This window comes from Megalops cyprinoides, chromosome 18 (assembly GCF_013368585.1).
Source record: "Megalops cyprinoides isolate fMegCyp1 chromosome 18, fMegCyp1.pri, whole genome shotgun sequence".
NCBI classification, from domain to species: Eukaryota; Metazoa; Chordata; class Actinopteri; order Elopiformes; family Megalopidae; genus Megalops; species Megalops cyprinoides.
Window position 1 is genome coordinate 21,699,138 of NC_050600.1, and position 23,159 is coordinate 21,722,296.

At 45.3% G+C, this 23,159-nt stretch overlaps 1 protein-coding gene across 3 annotated transcripts in view; it reads left to right on the top strand.

Moving 5' to 3' along the window:
- The window catches only part of LOC118793174 (paired box protein Pax-5-like), a 54,238-nt gene extending 37,210 nt beyond the window's left edge, over positions 1-17,028 (top strand). For 2 of the 3 annotated variants that reach the window (XM_036551221.1, XM_036551222.1), the window contains 4 exons: positions 3,391-3,492; positions 11,100-11,186; positions 13,062-13,148; positions 16,952-17,028. In XM_036551221.1, coding sequence (XP_036407114.1) covers positions 3,391-3,492; positions 11,100-11,186; positions 13,062-13,148; positions 16,952-17,028 — 353 coding nt within the window. The remainder of the gene's footprint in view (positions 1-3,390; positions 3,493-11,099; positions 11,187-13,061; positions 13,149-16,951) is intronic. The other variant, XM_036551223.1, reaches the window with a different exon arrangement.
- The last annotated feature ends 6,131 nt before the right edge of the window (positions 17,029-23,159 follow it).

Below are 23,159 nucleotides of genomic sequence, written 5' to 3' on the forward strand. Positions count from 1 at the left end.
GTTTGCTCTGGATTGTGGTGATTGGCGCTGGTCTGAGACCTGTGTGTGTTTCGCTATGTATCAGCTTCAGTTTCAGTTGACTAAGAGGGGCTTTTTGAGGGCTTAGTCCCTGGCTCTGTCTTACCCATTTAGATATGCATTACTAATTTATCAGAGACAAATCATTCCCAATAAGCATTATTTGAATATCTTCACGTTTGCATGTCTGGCTTTTTCCGTCCCTGTTCTCTTTCTCTGTCTCATTTTGTTTCTATCTCTCTTCTGTCTCTCTGTCTTTCTCTACCTTGTGGTCTCTCTCATAGTTATGGAAAAACCATGTTGACTCAGCAGCGCCCTCTAGTGACCAAAAAAGTCAGAATCCTCACAGAGTACTTTTAGTTAATCGAAGCTGGTGTCCAGGGTACTCACACAGTAATACACACACACACACACACACACACACACACACACACACACACACAAAGAAATATTGATGAGAATGATAATGATAGTGAGAATGGATTTGAGTGGGTTACTGGTTATTGAACACTAGGCAGCAGTTTTGTGGTTTGAGATACAGAGAAGTTGTGTGGATTTTTTGCAAATTCTGGCACTGCTTTGCGCTGAGCGGGAGGGAGGAACGCATGTGAGACACACACACACTCGTCTGGCCGCCATGTGGTGGGAAACAGCAAAAGGCTGGGAAACAGATACAGCTACGCTGCTAACCCTCCCTGGCACGCAGACACGCTGACCTCCCCCGACCCCCTGGGACTATACTGGAGCTGGCCCGTCCTGACCGCCCCCCCCCCCCCCCCCCCCAATCTCAGAGGATCTTGGGAGACGACCATCTCTCTCTCTCACCTCTCTTCCCCTCCTGTCATGGATTACCAGCCAGCCCACCACCAGCCGCCCCCCCCACCAACTCACCGACACTCACCGACCCCCCTCACCGACATGGTGATGGCGAGATAGAGGTGGGAGGAAACGCATATGGAGGAAGCATGTTTGCATCAGGCTTCAAGTGGGACGGTGAATATAAATATAAACGCGCTCTCAAATTAAAATAGTCCAGTAAGCTAAGCAAACCGAAAGACTGGAATCAGACACAGATCTGAGAGGCTGGTGGTCGTTGTTATTGGTCGTTGTTGCTATTGTTATCATCAAAGGACCCCCGGTTACCCCCGGTTTACCTTCGGGCAAAGAAAATTACCTCGATATAACTCAGGGGCGCAATTTGGAATTGCCTCAGAGCAAACATTTATATGGGCTTCCTACTGAACCATGAAAAGCTATGGACAACAGTAGAGGTTGACTGTGTCCTTAAGCTGAGCCCCCAAATGTACATCTATGATGTGAGATGTGCCAGCATCAATAAAACTATTGACAATGTGGCTGGGTTCTCAGAAGCCAGTATGCTCATACCCTCATTTTATTCCAACAAGGGAATTGTGGGTAAACCACCATAATCTGGAAAAGGATAAGCAGTGCGCTCCAAAGTCTGCGGTCGCAGTCTGGAGCCTTTTGCAGTGAAGCCTCCAGCTCTGTCCCCCCCCCCCCTTTCAGGTTTTAACCCTGCGTCTCCAGTTCCCCCCCCAGTCCCCCACACACACGTGCTCCCAGCCCTCTCCCCTCCTCCGGCTCGTTTGGGCTTAAACAGCTCCTCTCCGCTAAATGAAGAGGGTTGAGTGGAATTGATGGGGCGCGTGTCCGGGCCGTTTATGATGATGAATGGTTCTCAGTCTCGGCGCTTTTATTGTCTGTGATATGTAAAGAAAGGGAAATGATTTATCCTGACACACTGTCATGTCGTCTAATGCAGTTATAAATCCACGCAGCGCTGACAGGCAAACCTGAAACTCAGGAAGGGGGAGAGAGTGAGGGGGAGGGAGAGAGAGAGAGTGCGAGGGAGAGAGAGAGAGAGAGAGAGAGAGAGAGGAAGGGAGAGGAAGAGGGAGAGGGAGGGAGAGAGATGGAGGGAAGGAAAGGGAGAGGGAGGAAGAGTGTGAGAGAGGGAGGGTGAGAAAGGTAGAGGGAGTGAGAGAGAGCGATGGAAACAGAGAGTGAGAGAAAGTGAGATAGAGACGCAGACAGAGACAGAGAAGGGCAAAAGAGGAAAAGAGAAAGGATATAGTGACATAGACGGGGGGAAATTGGAGATGAGGAGATGAGAAGGGAAAGGAACTCGGGCTGAATGAACTGACGGTGACTGTAAGGACTGGGTCACACGGCCAGCGTGGTGACATTGCAACATGAATTTCCTCTCTTCTGTGAAAGCCCCCATGCAAGACAAACACCCGCGTGTCAGCTCCCAGGAATCTGTGCTGTGACCCCTCCGACCTCACAGTGCCCCCCTACCTGCATGTAACTGATGTCCCCCCCCCACCCCCCCCCTACACACACACGCCTGTATGCTCACACACACCTGTGGCGCCTCAAACATTTGTCATGGGTAGTACAACCTGCGCCCCCCCTGTACCTCCTTCCCAAAGTGCCCCCCCGCCTTCCCTTGCCCTCCCCCTCGCTAACACAGTCATTACAGGGCTGCATGTGAACCCAATGTTTTATCAGCCTCTAATTAGGGTGGCCGGGAGACAGCCGAGGGCAGACCCAGGCGGTGTCCAGCAGCAGAGCTGAAATCCCCTCCCTCTCCGTCCCCCTCCCCGCGTGCTCCTGTCACATCCCGCCTGTCCCCCCCCGCTCGCGTTCCTGTACCTCCGCCGGCAGGCTGAATCCCGGCGAGGCCTCCCTCTCCCGCTCGCGCGATGAATTGGGGTAATTTAAAAGGTTTTAGTGTCACCAGATGATAAAGGCCTTCGAGGAGCTGGCTCCTTTTTTTTCTCTTCCTCTTTTCTCACTTTAATCTCTCCAGAGTGTAAACTTTTCCCATTTCCAACAAGAAACTCCAGAGTCAGGAACAATTGTTAGCAGCTTTTGTTTTTTATTCTCTTAAAGTAAAAAAAAAAAAAGAAAAACAAATGTGGGATAACGAATGCAAAATCTGATCCAAATGGATACCTGCAGTTTGCGGATGACTCTCATTTGGTCTCAGATCCCTTGGTGTTACTGCTGAGGTGATTTAGTCTTCCCAGCCAACATTGTGTTTCGTTTTCGTTCAGTTTGGCTTGTGGTAACGCCTTCAGGTATTTGTGCGCTTAGGTTTGGCCAGCGCCGATGCTGATTGGCTTCCTTTGTGTGACTTGTGTGGCCTCGGTTTCTATCACAGGGTTTCACCTTTGGCTACGGCAGCACTCTGTCTTCGTTTAGACCTGAAATTCACGTGCGCGCGTTTCTGTGTCTGTCGCGTTGCGACCGGTTTTGGCTTCTGCCCTCTGATTGGTTAAGAGTGTCTGTTGCCTTATTGTGGTGCTGACTGACAGGTGCGTGACTGCATGTGTCGCCTCTCTGCAGGTCGGGATTTAGCGAGCACCACCCTGCCGGGGTACCCCCCTCACGTGCCCCCTGCTGGACAGGGCAGCTACTCCGCCCCTGCGCTGACCGGTATGGTACCAGGTGAGTCAATATATACCCTGCTATCTTGCCCCCTGAGAGCATCATTTTAGGCTGAGCTGGACCTTAACTGCATCATTGTGGGTACATAGCAAATATATACATGTGTGTTTCTATAAATACATGGAAGCACAAAGATGGTTTAAAGGTTTAAATGTGAATGTTCCCTTATGAGAGCAATCAAACAGGAGACAGAATGGTTTGACTGCTGCCATGTAAACAGTGAGCAATGTAACTCTAAAACAAAAAAACAGTAAATAAACATATAGGTGACATATGCACTTTTAATTTTGTATATTGAAATCTTCTAAAACTAGACAGCCCATACATTAAGGTTTGTGAATCCTTGGGACAATAACAAAGCACATCTATTACAGATTTTTTCCCTGAGATATTTCCTCTCTTTAATTCATCAAGATGACAGTATCCTGACTTCATATTCACATTTATAAAATTGTCTAAATTGTATAAAAATGTTATTACTTTTGCACTTAGCATATCTGGAGCATTTCTTTTCACCTACGATCAATTCAGATGAATTTTAGCACCCAGCGTTTCAGCAGCAAGCATTTATCAAATGCACATGGAATAATCTGTCTACTGTTTTCTGGAGTGTGTCACTTTTCCTAAAATTTTCCAGAATTCCCTCCAATTTTTCTATTGTTATTCTGCGAATGGCAGGCTTGTACCTACGTCAAAACACAGTGGGGCTTGAGCATCGGTTCGGTTTTTTGCCATGTCTCCATGAAATTACTTCACTGAAGCTGCTGTCTAAATTGGAGCCTCTAATTTCTCCATAGTAATTTAGTTATATGGCCATATTGATCTGTGAAACTAAATGAGTAGCAGACACCCAGCGTTCAGATATTCCTTAGACATTCGAAGCAGCACTATGGCTGTGTTGCAGCTGTGACGCAACACAACATAACCATCCCAGGGACAAACACCTCTACTTCATAAATCAATACAGGGCAGCATCGATGCATTTCTGAGAGGCAGGAGTCTGGAAGCCGCGGTGAAAATGAATTGTGGGATTTTGGCAGTTTAACTTCCTCGGATCAATAAGCCGGCCTATTAGGGGGGTGCTTTGGCCTCTTGTTTTGCCACTGAACCACTGCTCCAGCTGTGACCTTGCGCTAGAGTTCATCATCGCTGTTATTATGGACGCTTCCTTGCATGGAGGGATCCGAGGGCACCCGTACCGAAACGCGGAACAAGTGCATTCTGGGTACAGAGAAAACAGATATGGTTTCTTAAAACTGAGACGAACCTGCCATGTAGACTGTAGGATGTGGTTTAGCTGAACCAGCTGAGAAGTGTGTGGAGGGTCATTACCATGATGTGTTCTGTTGTCTTTCCAATCTAAAATAGCTTTATATTTATATTAATATCTACCCACTTTGCAGTTTGACTTTAAGATAACTTTACTACTTTAAGATTATGACCTGATGAACCGCTGAGCGATGACAAATGTGCAAGAAGTGAAACAAAACTTGTGCTTAAATTCAATAAGAAAGTGATATGTTAGATTTGTAAGCACTCAACACAATGCAGCCAGAGCGAATTCCAGCTGTACCTGTACTATGATTTGACACGTGACCATTAGTTAGGTCAGTATTCAATCTAACCACCACTGAATTTGTTCTTAGCTCTTTTAGTCAAGTGTGACTTTTATATGTATTTTTTCATAATATCATGAGTTATACTGAAATGCACAAAGAAAAGAGAAACACTTGCACAAATACAGTATGTGTGTTAGCGTGTGTTAAAGAGGAAGCCCATTGGGGTTAAATGTCATAGGCTTTATGTCCAGATTCAACTGAACAGCAATGCGCTTTGGCCATACCTTTGAATGAGGAGTTTAAGCAGTTGTGGGGCGCTGTGTCTGCTCACTGTGTGGCACTGAAAGGGTGTGCATGCCAACGGTTGCAGGGGAGACCCCCGGCACGCAGCACCGTACTGTAGGGGCCTGCAAAGTGAATTCAAATCAGGCAGATGTTCCAACACTGCTTGGCCATTTAAATAACTGTTGCCTCGCCTGTGTCAGTGGCCACTCTGACAATGGACACCTTTTACCCTCCTGTTTTTCTGCGGAGGTCCCAGGAGAGGTGAGGTGGGGGCGGCAGGGGTAGTTTTGAGGGGGGGGGGGGGGGGGGCATCTTGTCTCTGCCTCTTCCTCTCTCTCCCTGTCTGCCAGGATGACAGCGCTCCCCAGGGAGAGCACAGGATCTGTGGGTGGGGGGGTGAAGGGGGTAGGGAGAGGAGGGGGAAGGCTTTTAGGGGTGGGACGGGTGGGGGGTGGCGGTGAACGGGGGAAAGAGGCAGCCAGCGCAGCGGCGTGGCTGTGGATACAGTCATTAGAGTCCGGCCACTGTGGCCCAGCTGTCCCTTCTCAACATCAGTAATTTGTTTTAAATGAAAATCACCACTGACCCCTGACTAATTCATTCATTCTCACCCACTCCATCCTTCTCTCTCTCTCTCTCTCTCTCTCTCTTATTTATATGATCCAAACTCAAGATAATGGGGGGTCACAGAGCTACGACAATGTAGTCGGGCTTGTTTTGAGCTTTAATCCTGCTCATACAGGAAAACTGCATATGTCAGATATACACAGACCTTGACAAATGCACCCATCATACAAAGAAATGTAGCTGTATGCTCTCCCTCTACCAGGCAAACACCTCAGGGGTCCCTACCCACACACACCTCAAACACACAAATCAGGGTACTTAATGAGCATTAGTGTCTGAATGGTGACTGATGGCCATTTGTCTCCACGATTAATAGTCTATGCGGTGGACACCCTCTACAGATTAAGTCAGTGTGTGGGTCAAATCACTATATTCTGTCAGGCCTTTCCACACACACGTCTTGGTAAGTGATTGGTTTACCCGTGGTGACACCACTGTGACCTCACAATGCCTTAAGGCTTGCATTCATTCAAAATTATGACAGTGTCCTTAAGATGAATGGGGTTGACAGTTTTGACAGAAATAATCATAGTGAGTCATTCCATCTACTCGAATTTAAACCCTGTGAATAATTTCATGAACATTCTTCATTAGTTTATATATTTATATTTATATTTATATTTCTCCATATTATAATGCTGTTTTGATTGGGATTTTAAGAAATAGAATGCAATTATATGCAAAGTACAGTACATCAAATGTATAGTTGTTTTTCATTTTTTTAAAGGTGGTATATATATGGCTTGAACCAGTTTTGAAGATTCAATTTATTTATGTTTTAAATAATATAATTGTTTTCGTCCACCCAACAGTTTCCAGTTTACTGATGTGACAAGTGCAGGCATGATACAGCTACGAGCTGTCAAGTGTCTGTCTAAAAACTTTTATTATTCTCCTTTCTGCAATTTAAAGATCATACATTAATATCAAGCAGTTGGATAAAACACCCCCCCCCCCCCAAAAAAAAAAAAAAAAAAAATGATGAGAGTGGGGGCAGAGAAATTCTGTCAAATTCTACAGAATTTATAATTCTATTTCAAATTCACTGTTCAGTGTGATGGGATCCTGTGATACATCTGAAAATAAAAATAAATATGATAATGAGGTTTCTGCTTCTAGTAATGTTGTTACAATTACCACAATTACTCCTACTTCTAGTAATCATTATTATGAATTTCTTATTTTAACCGGCTATTATTATTATTATTATTATTATTATTAGTAGTAGTAGTAGTAGTAGTAGTAGTTTCTTCTAACAAGCTATAAGACATAATATTCATGGTGCAATAAGGGATAGCAGCTCATCAGAGAATCTCTCAGTTTTTTGAAGGAGTAAAATTATAAGCCACAGCTTTAAACAGTCAGATACCCCGCTGCACGCTGAGGTATTGCTGCAGACTCCCGGGGAGGAGCTGTGGTCAGCGAACGCGAGTGAAGCGAAGCGGGCAACAGTCCGCTCATTACAGGCGATGGCAGGGAGGAAAAACACGTGGAAATGCATGCGCATCTATTACCTTGCCTTCCTATCAGATATGAACACGGAGGGACCATATTTCTCACTGACTCGCTTCCTTTTTTTTTTGTTTTACTCTTGTAAAGTGAAATAATTTGATAAAGTAAATCTGGACCGAGCCAATAAATATTAATATGTCTATAATCCACCACATAACAACAACAACAACAACACCAATAATACTAATACTAATACTAATACTAATACTAATGCTAATACTAATACTAATACTACTAATACTACTACTAATAATAACAATAGGCTATGTTATGCGCAATCTTTTTTCTTTCTTTTTTTCTACTGTAATTCTTTTCAAGGAAAATGACCTATAAATGATACTTTCCCCTCCAGCAAGGGCTGCGGGGAAAGATGGCATGCCGATATCACAAAGTGACAGTGACGGGGAAGGGTAGTTACAGACACAAGTGTCTTTGAGGAGAGTGTTTGGCGCCGCGGGTGAAAGGGGCAGCGGGTTAATAGAGCTCCGAGGAGAAGGTGGAGTGAAATATCGACTGTCATGCGAGGCCACTGAAGGTTGGAGAGTTGTTTCAGGCAGTGGCGAAAGAGCGCGGGTACATGGAGGAGACTTTAGAAGTTTATTTTATTTTATATTGGCGTTTTAAAAAAAAATGGATGCTAAAATGAATTGATGATTATTCCGATGAATGATAATGATGGTGCGAGGAGGGCGCTCCCGCGTGAACGCGCACGGTGCAACGTTCTAAATCAAACAAAAACATATTGCTTGAGAAAGACGGCTTTTGAAAAAAAAAAAAAAAAAAAAACTTGGCAATGGCAAAAAATTACCATAATATCCTCGTTAATGCAGCCAAGATCAGTCACCCGTTGTGACACGCAAATGGACATGAATAGCGGGATCCCGCCGCTCTGCAGCGGCGTCTTGCCCGCGCTTGTTTATGAGTATGACACGAGGAACCGAAGTCACAGTCGTTTTCTTTTCTGTGAACTTGCATCTTCCATTTTTATCGCGACTTGACTTCCCATATAGCTTTGTGCAACACTAATTAAGACGTGTTTTGTTACTGAAAAAAGTTGCCTGTTTTTGTTAGACCTCATTAATTCGTTTGCTATTTTGCTATGTTTTAACCATTTAGGGATTTTTAATGGATTTACGGTAACGGGATTAGTCGTTTAAAATAGATCCATCCAAATATCCAAATATATGCCATCATGTTGCGTGCATACATTGTTTAACCCTTAAACCTCTGCCGTTCAGCGCCGGCAGCCCTGCAATTTATACTCTGAAGTGAGGTGCTGCTGGGAGTGACGGCGTAGCAGCTTTCTCAGAAAGGAATAACTGAACGACCTTGTTGTGTGTACCCGGGGAGCGCACGGTGCTTCCGCCTAGGGTTTGACAAGCAAATGTGACCTTGACGCGGCAGTAGCGGAGAGTGTTTGCACCCCCCCCCCCCCCACCCCGCAGTTCCTTCTCCGTCTTTCTCCCGGCTCTCATCCTTGTCTTCCAAACAACATGACATGCCGCCGTCGAAGCGCCGTTGAAGACGCCAGACTTTCAGGTGACAAGCGGGAGAATCGTAAACGTCCGGGGCAGCACACCGTCTCCCACCGTCACCTGACAACGGCTGAAGGATGTAATTACTCCGGAGCCCCCTGTTTCAACTGCACACTGCATTTAAAAACGTATTGGTTCTCTCTTTAAATTTTCCTTACTACAAATCAGATATTCACACTCAGTTAATGTACTTGGTTAGCTCACCAAGTTGACCTTGGTTAGATATTATATTCTGCATTATTATTTTCAAACACATAAGTTCTTCAAAAAGACTTTCACTTGCAGGCCAGTCCCTTTCCCAAATGAGTTGCAACACTGATTAATATATATAATTAGTTTTTTTTTCTTATGTGTAAAATCAAATTTCATCTAGAAATATTATTTGCAGTACTCTGGAGACCACACTATCACCATTTCAAATTAGGATGCAATGCTGGGCTGTGCTCTCCCCCAGCTGTTTGGACACGCAGAGGATGTATGTGTTTCCTCATTAGTTTCCTCAGTGAGAGACAAAAATGGTGCAGCATAACTGCTCTGAACTGCCAGTCTGCATGCAACGGCAACAAGGATCAACTCACTTGTCTGACAGGCCATTGCTCATTGCTAAGAGGATGTGTCTTCTGTAATTATTCCATGCACAAAATGTTCAAGTACAGCCCTGTCTGTAATTGGTTATTTCTGAATTTCAGCAGCATTACAGACGCTCTAACACTAGCACTAGCGGTGTTGAATCTGAGGGGAGAGCAATAGCGGATTTGGCAGCTCTGGAGGGAAAACATCCCCGTTACAGATACAAACACACGTGCACTGTGCTCAGAGACTCTCCTGGCTGGGATTCAGAGAGGTCACCAGAAGGCTGTGGGTTTGAGTCCTGGGATGTGACACTGTTGTGTCACAGAGAAAGGCGGTTTGGCGCACTGACAAAATGAGGACTCTCCCCGGACTCGACATCCTTTAGAGGCTCCACGGTGTCTTCCTCTCATGTACATTTGCTCCCTCTCACATTTTCACAGCTTACTCCTGTGACTGAAAGGAGACGGCAGACGCGGGATTGCCTCTTGAGCCTTCATCCAATTTTTAAGAATGAAACAGAGGTGTTTGTGCTGTTACTTGTCTCCACACAAAGGCCTGTGTGTGATTGATAGAGTGTGAGACTGACTGAGGGGAGGCCCTTGGTGGTAGGGAGGAGGTTGGAGTACGGAGTCAGGGACGGCTTCGCTGTGTCCCCTCGCCTAACGCTCTCCTCTGCACACACCCCCCCCTCCCTCTGTCCCCCTCTCTGCTGCTGCAGGGGGGCTGACACGAAGGGTCCACGAAGGCGCTCAGGCAGAACAGACAGGGGGAGAGAGGGAAGGAGAGGGCCGGGGGTCCAGACTGTCAGCCAGGGGAAAGAGATCCCCAGAGGGAGAGAGGGGGAGAGCAGGGGAGTGAGAAAGAGAGACGGGGGGGGGGGGGGGTGAGAAAGAGAGATGGGGGGGAGAAAAAGAGATGAGGGGGGGAGAAAGAGAAGAGAAAAAGTGCGTGTGAGAGGAGGGAGAAAGAGTGAAAGGAAGAGCGAGAGGTACAGAGAAGAGAAGAGAAGAGTAGGGGGAGAAATGGAGAGAGGGGGTGAGTGCGAAAAAGATAAAGAGACAGGCACAAAAAGAGGGAGAAAAGGAAAGAGAAGAGATAAGAGAAGATGAGCAAAAGAGAGGGAAAAAGAAGACTGGAGCCCGAGCTGGCTCTTTTCACCAGTGACAGACATCCAGAAAAAGAAAGCAAAGACTGCAGGAGTAGACTTCAATCCTGAATGCACAGACTGAAGCAAAGCCCCAAAATCCTTCAAGGAAAGGCCACCTGAGAAAAAAAAAAAACCTATTTAAGAAGTAAAATGCTTGTGTTGCAGAAAGAAATGTCAGATTTTGGAATATCAGCAGTGACTTTATCATTACCAGTTTCTTGCCAATGTACTTTGTCTCTGCTATACAGTAACTTTTTAAACATGTGAATGCACTATGTCTCTATCATATAATAACTTGGCATGGCATTAGAATTTGACTTCTTTATACAGTGACTTTTTTAACATGCAAATGCGCTTTGTCTCTTTCAGGCAGTGACTTTTCTGGCAGCCCGTACTCCCATCCACAGTATTCCACGTACAACGAGTCCTGGAGATTTCCCAACCCCAGCTTATTAGGTAAGTGAGGCTGGATCTATATCCCACAATCCCCCTGGCTCCTGCACATGCGGCACATTGCACCCGTCTTGTGTCTCTGTCCGCGCTGGCTATTTCCACCTGCATAGCACAAAACATTTCAAAGCATCTGACAAACTCAGGCGTGCAGCAAACCTGAGACTCGTCCGAAATTAACCTGAGACTCACTTGAGATTAAACTGAGATTTACCTGAGACCGAGCTGTCACCTCAGATGTTCATCCCGTACACTGTTGACATGGGGTGCATGACTCTACTAGCTGACCTATCACTAATTGTTCACTTCATTGTTGACGCCTTAGATCAATTTAGGACAAATCACAATGACCCCTTAAATAAATGTATTTTCTTAACATCAACTTGCTGAGTAGACTTTTGTAGTACACCACAAGTCTGTTTGGTAGGGGGCAGTGTTGCTCCCTGTCTATAGTGTCAATTCTCACACTTCCTGTACCCCAGCCCTCCTCTTTATTTTCTACCCATGGCAAAGTCACATGCCAAGATGGGTTCATTTAAGTGCTGGATCCACTGCCCTAGGCCCTGTGTAGCAGACACAGGCATAAGCTAAACCACAGGCTGCTCTCTCTATTGGCACCTGCAGTGTGCTTGGTGTCGTTCCTCGCTTGTGTCTCCTCTCTGTCTCAAGCTGCTTATTTCAGTGTGGCTATAAAAGTCTTGTGTCAGAAAGCCTGGGATGTTGAGATTAGGAACAGATACCGGTCAGCAGTTTGTATGCATCTGGAATAGTCGCTTAGATTTAGTTGACCCTCTCTGTCGCAGCTGATGGAAGCCAAGTGCAAAGCTGGTGTCAAAACAAGGGTTGGTATTATGAGGCAGGTATGCTTATGTCCATCATTTCTGGTCAGAGAAAAGCTACTGGTGAATGACTCCACCACCATTCTGAAGGAGTGCAGTGTAGAGCTGAGTACTGTGACTGAATAAAAGGTCAGGGTGTTTTGTTGTTACTTAGGGTGACCTTTTGAATAGTGTGTAGAAGCATATGTATATGTTCATGACTGAACAAGAATCCAGCTTTGAGAAATATGAGCTGTGTGAACGCCATGGTGATCAGCATATGTGGTTTAGAGGGTCAAAACAAATAACATGAAATTCTGTTATGAGTAGCGTGTATGTTTGTATGTGTACTTGATGAAGCTCAGGTTATGTTGCATGGAGGGTTAGAAGGCATCAAAGGAAGAAGTTTGGTTGGGTATACGAGACATTAATCAATCAGCCCTGTAAGGGCATTTGACTTAGTGGGTGCTTGATACATCTGGTTAGGGGTTCGTTTTTAAATACTTCTTCACCTTTTGTGGAAAAACTAATTAATTAAGCCTAAATAATTTCACATTAATGTATATAAATGTTAGATAATTTAATGAATTAATGTGATTTTTCAGAAAGCAGCATAGTTGAGCACCTATGTTGTTGTTAGCCAATCCTCTTTTAAATGACTCTTGTGCATTGCAAATTCAGTTCTCTGTTGCGTTGAAATGCGCTGGTCTGTACGCACAAACTTCAAAAAAGTCAAGCTTGTTTTTCACAGCTACTTTTCATTTCCTGTTTTGCTTCACTGTGCAGTGTCTGTCAGTGCTTGAGCTAGGAGCGATGTGTACGAATGAGCCTGAAAGCTGAGTACCTGTGCTGTTTAGGCTGGGGTTAGGGGCACAGTGGAGTTCCAATGAGGACCACAGTAAGGAGGGGTGGGAGGTGACTTGTGAGAGCCGTGTGTGCAGGGCAGTTTGGGTAAAGCCCCCCGGCCCGTGGCGCTGTAGTCCCGGGCCGGGACGGCGGGTTAAAGGCAGGTGGCGATGCGGGGTGTGGTGCTGACCCACTGAGTGTGCTTTGCTCCCCTCAGTGTTCCAGCAGGACTATGGCTCGCGCCTGGGCACCGAGATTGGATGCACCTCGGGCCTTTTTGCCAGCCAGTCGGGCCAGATGCAAGGTACGTCTAACCTGCCTGACGGAGGCCGGACACGCCCTGGGTCACCACTGCTCCACCCGACGGGCCACTTCCAGTCCCCAAAGGGCTGCACCACCATTGTTGATAACTGAATGAATCCCTGATCAGTAGCAGTCTTTTATTTGGCAGGAGGCAAACTCTCCTAGTTTTTTCTGTGGGTATATTGGTTGCTGACTGGACTTTAATATAGCAGCAGCCTTCTGGAATCTGGCCATTTGAGGACTGGAAAGGCCCTCCCATGCTTTTGAGACCTGGAAGACAATAGAACTTTGACCCACTCAGCAGCTGAAAGCAAAGACACGATAGACTTGATAGTATGGGAGCTTATTCTTGTTGGAGGTTGTTAAAAGACAAAGGGGTCCTGAACAAGAAATTGCTAAAAACAAATGCCATGGGGACTGAGTGTGATTCTGTCATTAGCCACTTTCTAAACATTTCAGGTGCGACAAAGTCACCAATGAGTCCAGGCACTGATGTAGTCACAGATGGAACATAATGTAATGTATCGTTAGTGCTGGCAATAGAGCCTTTGATCTAATATGGTGAGAGAGGTATGGGCTGGTGGTATTGCCGGAAGAGCTTAGGGATAAAATGTAGACATTCGTACAAATGATTAACTTTTGTTTGCCCTCATCCAAGGCAATCTGAATATCTTACATTTTTGTACATATTATTTAATTTGTACAGACCGATATTGTACCTTGCTCAAGGGTACAAAAGTTGTGTAGCACCCAGGATTCTACCTTCTGAATTTTAGATCACAATTCCAGTTCTTTAGCAGTGCATCACGTTGATGCCCATTGCACTGAGAACATTAAAAGACATGGAATAGAGGGCTGTGGTTTGGTCATTGAGCGTGCCTGAATTCATTTGTCTTTTGAGGTCGAACTTGTGGGTGAGTCAAAGTTGGCAGTTTTGTCTATTTCTTTTTTACTCTGCTTTATTGTGTTAGCTTTTATTGTACTGACAGGGAAATAGACTTCCTCAGAACTGGGTACTCCAGGGACACTGGGTGTCGCTGCGAAGAGTCTGTACAGATCACCTCCAGTCAGGGCACATGTGTTTGCAGCTGATGCGGAGAGCGGCTGGGCGTTTTGGGGGAGGGAGCTGGGGGTGGGGGGGTGGGAGAGGGGCTCTGTCTATCGGAGGGGAGTGACAGGACGGGATGGAGGCGCAGAGGCAGGTTACGCCGGATGAGAGGAGGGTGCGCCTCCGGGGACCGCTGGGACGCGTTTCGGGGTTCGTAGTGTCACTCGCCACCGTGACAGATCTCAGAGGAGGCCCGGGTCACCGCGCCACGTGGAGGAGCCCGTATCTGTGGCCTGTGGTGTGTCCCGGCGTCGGGCTCGTAGAGGTGAACAGGCCCTCGCCCCGTCTCCGTGACGACGCGGCCCACTGGCCCCTCAGTCTCTCACCCGCAGACTTTCAGTTTTGCCAGCTCCGGAGAGCAGAGGTCACCAGACTGCTCTCCAAAAGTTGCATTTTGTAGATAGATGTTGCTAGCGATAGGACTGAGGCTTACCCTCCAATCCATTTTATCCTTTTTATGTGTGTCGCCTACATTTTTACGGAAACAATGACAGATATGCAAACTGCATGTTATTTTTTGACAAGTTTCAACAGAAAAAAAACAATTCCTTATGAATTAAGAGTAGAAATATTCTGCAGTGGTTGTAAATATGTTTAAATCTCATGATAAAATCTCTATATTGGTGACACTGCCATTCTATGTCTTAACTACCTCCTATCTCACTTTTTCGTCTCTCACCGAATCTCTGCCTGCATAATGTTTCTCCTCTCTTTCCTCTCTTCCACTGTGTACTCCCTCTATCCCTTCCTCCCTCTACTCCCTGTGTGACTCCATCCCTCGCCCTCGGAGCTGTCCCCGGACCCCCAGGAGGAGGGCAGAGAGGGGTCAGGAGGAGGCTCTTATTTTCATAAGCCGGGCTGCTCTTATTAATCATTAGCCTGTTTTGCATTGTGCGCCGCCCTCTGCGTCCCTGCCACCGATGGCTATTAAAAACACGCGCATGCATTTATGCCCCACTCCTTCCTCATCTCTCTCTCTTCCCTTCCCTCCCCTCCCTCTCTCTCTCTTCTCCCTGTGCCCCCCCCCCCCCCCCCCACCCTCCCAACCCCCCCTGCGCACTCTCTCTCTAATGAAGAAAAATGATTCACCAGCCGGCCAATGTGATCCTTAAAGGCTTTTCATCATACTGGCTCATCAGTGCTTTAAGTGAACACAGTGATCAAGATTCATTCTCTTTTTTTTCTCCACGGAATGATATTTTCCCATGGTGATGGGGGCCAAGCATGAGAGACTTTTAATTTTAGTTGACAGAGAGTGCTCGGGCAACAGCAGCTCAGTATTCAAGTATTCATTGAATCCATCTCTCTCCCCCGCCCCCCCCCCCGGCTCTCCACCCCTGCCTCTCTCTCCCTTTCCCTCTCCCTCTGTCTGTCTCTGTTACCGGTGAACACTTTTAAGGCCTTAATAAGGCATACTCAATGCTTTGTGAGCATGCGATTACTACTTTTGGATAACACTCATAAGCAGATAATGTGCTTTGTGATGGCTGACATAGAACGATAAAACATGCTGTCCATCAGCATTAATGAAGCACAGCAGTTGATTATGTGCACTTTTTTAAAGTAACGTCATGCTCATGAGGGCAGGAGCCCCTCATATAGACATTTTACTCTCAATCTGAAGTTTGCACATCACTTGAATTGCAACTTTATGTAAGGTAGTACACAAAGAATATTGATGCATTTCCCTTCCCTCATTATCTCCTGATATCTAGGATTTGGCGATTGTGTTTTGACTGGCTCCTCCCAGCATGACCACGCCCACATACAGCCCCTCCCCTTTAATCAGCCCCAGGAGGAGTTTTTCTGACTGTTAGACATAGGGAAGAGGCAGGAGTGGAAGACAGAGACAGCACTCTACTGAATGTTCTGTCTGAATACTTCATATCATGAATTCAATCACAGCTTCAATGTCAGAGAAATGAAAATTCAGCACATTCATTTATTTTTTTAAGTTAGAGAGCTTATAGTTAATGAAGGGGAAATCGGAACGGAAAAACGGAAAATTTTAGTGCACTTGAAGATATTTAAGAAAAAAATACAGAACAAATGAAATATTTCCAAAAATATGTATGCATTATGGGTAATCTACTGTGACATTCTCTTTTTGGACCAGAGTTGGCAACTGAATGATTTCGATCATAAAAGATTGACCTTTGACCCAACTGAAAACATTTTTTCCTAACACGTACGAACAATGCATTGATAAATATATTTTGTTCTCAATCTAATTGAAAAGGCTGGAGTGAAGTTGCTACCAATTTCATTAAGTTCATTAGAGTTTCTCCCGACTTAATGTAATATGTGAAAAAATCGTTAATAATGTCCTGAGTGTGGGATTGTTGTAGCTGAATTTAATATTGTTTTTAGCAGAATGATTTCCTCATTTTATACTTTCCAGGTGGATAATATTATTGTACAACACAGGAGTTATCAACTGACCAATTGTCAATAGTTAATATATGAGTTTTTATCTAGAGCTCATTTCATTTTGAAAAATACTAGAGTAGTGAACAGGATATTCGGGTAAAATATGTATTATTATTACATTGTTGTTATGTTATTGCTGTAGTTGTTGCTAAGTAGACAGCCTTATCCAGAGTGAGGTTAACTGACCTGGTGAGCGGTGTGTAATTAAATAGGGAAGTGAGTGTTTGACGCTGTCTGCACTGTGGTCTCTCTCTCTCCCTCCGCAGGGTCTCCGTACTACTACAGTGCAGCGGCGCGAGGGGCCGGGCCGGCCGCCACCACCACCGCCTACGACCGCCACTGACCCGCCGCCCGGGGACGCCGCGACAGGAGGGGGGACGCAGAGACAGCACCAGCGCCTGCCTGAGGGAGGGAGGGAGGGAGGGAGGGATGGAGAGGGAGGGTGAGGGGAGGGGAGGGGAACGAAATGCTGTTTTTTTTGTACACTTTATTTTTCTGAAATCAGTCTTCTCAGACAGTCCCGTCATGGATCCCCCACGCCGTGCAGGGCAGGAGTCAGCGGCTCTCACGCGCAGGGCCGCCCAGTCCGCACCCCTCCCTTGCCCAGTGGCTGAAAAAAGGGGTCGCTGTCCGTACTGGGGTGCTGGAACTCAGAGAGGCGGAGAGGTGTGTGGGGTTCCGGCGCTTCAACCGTCCACTAAAAAGAACCATCAAATTATCCTAAAAACTCAACGCACCCATGAAGTCAGTTCAAATCCAGCCAATCACAGACATGACTCTGAAACCATATACATTTCTGGTACAAGTGAATCATGCACTGCCATGTACAGACCATAGACCATCTTAATGAGTCTGAATGACTCCCTCAAAATGTGCCATGTTCTTGGAACTCTGTGAGACTCACGTCACAGGAAATTCATCAGGTGTTTTCAGTTGTATGTTTGCATGTTTTTTTTTTTTACACAGGCTCCAGAAATCTCTGTGATCAAATAAGTCACTTTCATGAAAATCAGCCTAATCTCCCCCCTTTGCTGAAGTGCCACTATTTGCCACAACACCTTGACTGTCCAGGTCTCACAGTAAAATATAGCAGGCTACACTATTCAAACAAACCACATCTTGTAGTAAGACTGTAAAGCTTGCAATCCCTTCCAGACCTTATTCACTGAAATTTCACAGTATTTCATTTGCAGTTGTATCCTGTTAGAGAGAATTGAATGAGCACCAGGTTTGGTCCAGGTTTAGCAGCCTTGGTGTGGGCACACCCATTATACCTGATGTAGGTTGTGTGAAGAGGTATACATAGGTGCAGAGTCACGATCCCTCTGATCCTTTGACCAATGGCAGTAAAAACAGAAGGTCACATGCTTACTGCATGTGATTACTGCATGTCCAGGATAGTAAAATTTCACAGCTTAAAGGATTCAGTTTAAGTGGAAGCACCACCAAAAAAATCAGAATTTGAGTAACTCCCACATAACATTCTCCTTGCAGACACCTAGTGTTCTTTTGACAGTATTCCAAAGTGCTTTCATCAGAGCATTTTTGTCAGAGCACAAGATCCAGTTTTGAAAGTGAGGCTAGGGTCAACCCCAGAGAGCTAACAGAGGAGCAAGCCACTGCTCCCTGTATGCTCCTGCTGCCCACAGATTCACTGGCAACTGAAGGCCTTGTGGGTAAGAAATTGTGGTGTCAAAGAATGGGCCTATGCTGGTGCCAGCCTCACCCTGGCTTTGGGAGGCGACGAAGTCGCTGCTTTCAGAGTGGCGCTTTTTTCATTCGCTGGCACGGGGGAGAATGACTGAGGACAGCACTGACCGTGTAGACAGACACCCGTCCTCTCCTACAGGTATACCAGCATTAGCCCACAGCTGAATCTGAGCCATCTCACTGAGCAGGAACTCCGAACCGCGGTTATCTTCTGTTGTCCAGTCGGGACCGAGGGAGCTGTCCCTGAAGTAGGGTCTGCGTTCATAAGCTGTTTCAGCACTGCACCATGGTAAGCCACAGTTCCTGATGATACTTGTGTTTTTGCCACACTATATGTGGCTCAGCTTTGTAAAAGCCCACTACAAAACGAGGAAAAGTGCCCCCCTCATAATAGCTGGCCCCAGGTTAGCCAAATAAAGTAGTCTAGTGCGATAGCAGTGAGTAGCAAAGTGAATGGAAGTTTAGAGGCTAGAGGAAATGAACAAAAGTCTTGGAATTTAGATTAGAACGAATGAAACATGAGTTGTAGAATTATACTCAGTGTAAAGCATGGTGAATTTTTTTGTCAATGTTGGACATTTTGAAAAGTTTTTCAACTCAGGTAAGAATTCTGGCATTACTCTAATTGATGTGTTTGTTAATGGCAGAGGAACCAATCGTTTCTTTCTGAGGAAGCAAATGACATGAATTTTATATGATTGTTTAAAAGTATTTTCAGTTCATGTAACAAACACCATAGCGATTCTGTCTTCAATCTGAAGTGCCACAACATGTCATAACAGATTTATACCAACACAAGCAAGATGTTAAGCACAATGATGACACTGAACAGAACTCAAACCTGTCATATATATAGCATTTATGGTGCAAATGTTTGTGGCTTCCATCTAAATAGCATATATTCTTCTTCCCATTGAATCGTTTCGCTATTTGCGTGGTGAAAATTTGCTGTGAAAAACTAATATCTGTAGCTGTATGCTTTCACATTCATACTGTTGTTAACGTGTGGATGCACATCACAAAATAGGATGATGAATTAGGTAGAGGTCACATGTACAGGAATATATTTATATTTGTACAGTGAGTGTGTACAGGTAAATGAATGTAATCTGAACAAATGAAGCGCAATTGCAATGTCACACTCCCTAAAACACATTATAAAGCACAGACTCCAGGGACGTGACCCGTGACAGTGTACAGAATCTCTATACAGACACACGTTTGAAGAAAACGCTTTGTATTTGTCTTGAAACAATGGAAATCAGAAGTATTTATGGTGAAGAGATTAATATATTTGAAAGTTTGGTTACGCTTAATGACGAGGCTAATGATGATAGTAACAATAACGAGACAAATTAAGCACATAATTATATGGTCTTATTCGAAATATTGTGATAGGAGTTTTTTTTTGTCTGAGCTCAGTCATTGTTTATGGTCGAATTGGTATTAGTCCAATAAGGCCCGCCTTAGTTTTAGCATCCTGCCCAAAATAAGACTCTGACAGTGCTAAAGAGATGGCTTCCTTCTCACAATTATTTGCCTGTGCAGCCACTCACACACTACACAGCACAAAGAGGGGGAAAAAAAATCACAGTCGGTTTTTAGACTTAACTTTGCTTTCTGTGATGTCCGAGCGATCCATAAAATGGCCGTCTGGCGTCCGTGTTAGGCCTTTAAGCGGCGTATGTGAAACACTGTGAGAATGTATGTGGCAAAAGTCTGGGCTAGACAAGCAGGCCACATCAGCGCTGTGCTCGCCTGTCAAAGCCAGCAAGCACTTGTTGCATCAGTTTTACATCAGTGTCTGCTACAGAGTGTCAGCATGTTCCGAAAAAGAGACCAACGGCTCTGTTCCACCCACTGTCAGCAAAATGCATTCACTGCGTCCTGGCAGTGACGCACGTCTCGCAGAAAGGCAGTCTCCTTTTGTGCGGTTTTCGAAAAAAAAAAAAAAAACACGGAGAACGGAATAATCTGAGGTCATCAGATAGGATTCCGCTTTTATAATACGGTTCCATCTTGTAATATTGTATTAATGATCAGCGTGTCCGCTAACCAAAAGTTGCAGAGTTGCAACTCTAAAAAAACAAACAAAAAAAAAAAACAACCCCAAGTTCACCACGGTGCTGTGGGTGAACTCGTTTTTAAAACCATTTTGGAGAGGCATTACTAACCCGAGGTACACCAGCTGAAATCAAGGATAGTGCCTTTGTTTTTTACTCAATAAGTATCTCGTCCCGAGTCGATACAATGACCGCAGATCCTGTTATTCTGCGGGTTCCTGTCTTATTGATGCTGCAATGTGAAGTCGCCCCAAATGTTACAGCGAGGCCAGTGGTGTTCAGCAGTCACCCTGTCAGTCAAATCCTCCACTGGTAGCTAGGTTAGCTAACTCGACGCTTAATATCACCGGTAGTTAACTCTGTGCTTAACACAATGATATAAGAGTCATATCTGCCATTGGAAGCTAGGCTGGCTAACTCAATGCTTACCATGACAAAACAGGAGTCAGGTCTGCCACTGATTGCTAGCCTAACTAACTTGATACTTAATGTGACAAAACAAGAGTCAGATCTATCAATGGTAGCTATGCTAGCTAAATCTGTGCTTAACACAATCATACAAAAGTCATACCTGCCATTGAGAGCTAGGCTGGCTAACTCTGTTTGCCACTATAAAACAGATGTCAGCTCTGCCACTCTCAGCTAGGCTAGCTAACTCGGTGCTTAACATGACAAAACAGGAGTCAGATTGGGGGGGGATGGGGGGGCTAGTCGTTCCACAGGCTTGTGTCAGCAAATCTCAGTAGGTGCCCGGTGTAGGTTTAATTGTTTGTTATCATTGAAGGGGTCCAGCATCAGTGTACACACTCCAAATATTTAGCGTGAGGAGTTCAGTGTTAAGGTAGCAAAGAAGCTCTTGTATACATTGCTCCTGTTTTATTAAGACCTATTAATGTTTCGACAGGGTTCAGATGAACACCTGGGTGTGGTTGAATCATTAACACACACGCCTTACATAAACCTTGGAACAGTGTGGGAAGAGTGTGAGTTTTTCTTTGCTACTTCATGGCCAGTGGCAACCGCTAAAAATTTCCTCACTGTTTTGCTCTTTCAGGTTTAGTCTGTGAAGCTTTTTGGTATAAAAGTGTCTATAAACTATACCAAATGCCACGTGTAGTATTTGTCTCTGGTTAGGTTCAGTAGTAGTTACCAGTACTCTGCGTCAGACAGTACTGTTTATGGCTTTGCGCTTTCCGGGAGCGCACCACAACACAGACGCCCTCACTACAGTCGTGAGGCCCGCAGGCATAGGCAGCCTTCACACGTCAGAGCAGAAAATCTTCACTTGCATCCACTTGGATGTCACGCATCAGCGTCCTCAGACATTGTGAGTTTCTCTTCGCGTTTGGTGTTCAGCTGTAAACAACTCCTCTTTCTGTGTGGCACAAAGTCTCGTGACTTTCCTCTGTCAGTGAATCTTGTCCTGGTTGCTCTCTGTTTTAATTTTCTGGTGCAACAATAGTAACAGTTTAGTCCATAACATAAATACGCAGTCAGTTTGGAGAATTGCAGTGATCCAAACCAGATCCTTTCCCAGTTCCTGTGACTAGTAGTTATACCAATACAGTCAGGCTCTTGTTGGCAGTTTGTCTGAGCACCGAAACCACGGTGTCTGGCAAGCTGTTAGCTTTTATTTTCTCTGTGTAGTTTCCCTTAAGGTTACAAGAGCAGCATATGGTAATGTCTGGTCATCAGTGCTTCCCTGCATACAGAGTAAAGCCTTGCCATTGGTTTGACTGTCTCCATCAGAAAGGGCACCTGAGGGCTATCCTCTGAAAGAAGTTTTACCTCACAATGACCAATCAGCACGCATAAACTAGATAAGTAATTGAAAGGGAACCCTGAGGAAAATTAATAGGCAGATGTTGCAAGTGGCACATCAAGATGATAGCCATTTTCAGGCAGATTGATAGATGTACTGATGCTTTGATTGTCCAATCATACGAGCTCCCTGGTTCCCTGGCTTCAGACACACAATAGCCGCCTTTTAAACAGTAGGTAAAAAATAATGTGGCAACAATGACAGCAGTGACACTGTAGAGGCCTGGCGGTTCGCTCCAAACCCTGCCTCTCTCCCTCCCTACCCCCGTGTCCTCTACGGGACGGCGGAGCGGGTCCCCCCAGGGGAGACGGAAACCTGCTGCGCCATCAAAACCCGGCCGCTCTCTCACCTAATCTCATCAGATCGGCAGTTCTGTTCTCCGCTCCCCCGAACCGCTGTTGTCGCCGAGGTGCCCGGATTATAAATATTAGAAATAGTCAGCTGATTGCATTCCAAGGACCTTCCCCAAGGAAAAAAAAAATCCATGTGTAGCTCCTTGTGAAGTCTGATGTCAAAATAGAAAGTAAAATAGAACAAATATGTCTAAAGTCCACAGGCAATATAATGGTATGGTGATTTGAGCGAAACTGTAAGAATTTCACCTGCAAATGCCAGTGACTTAGATTAAATAGGTAAAGACTTCTAATAAAGTTGATATTGCCCTTTATGACACACCAGATGGATGCAGGTACCGCATTTCTCATTAGTTCCCTGCATTTACTGTGAACTGTTGTATATCCAGTTCAAACGCCAGTGTAGAGATATTGCCATTTTTATTACGATTGTTCATTTTCACCTTGTGGACCCGAATTCTTTAGAGAACTCCTATCGCTGTTCAAGATAGTAAATTAACTTAAAAAAGGAAACATCTGAGCAAGT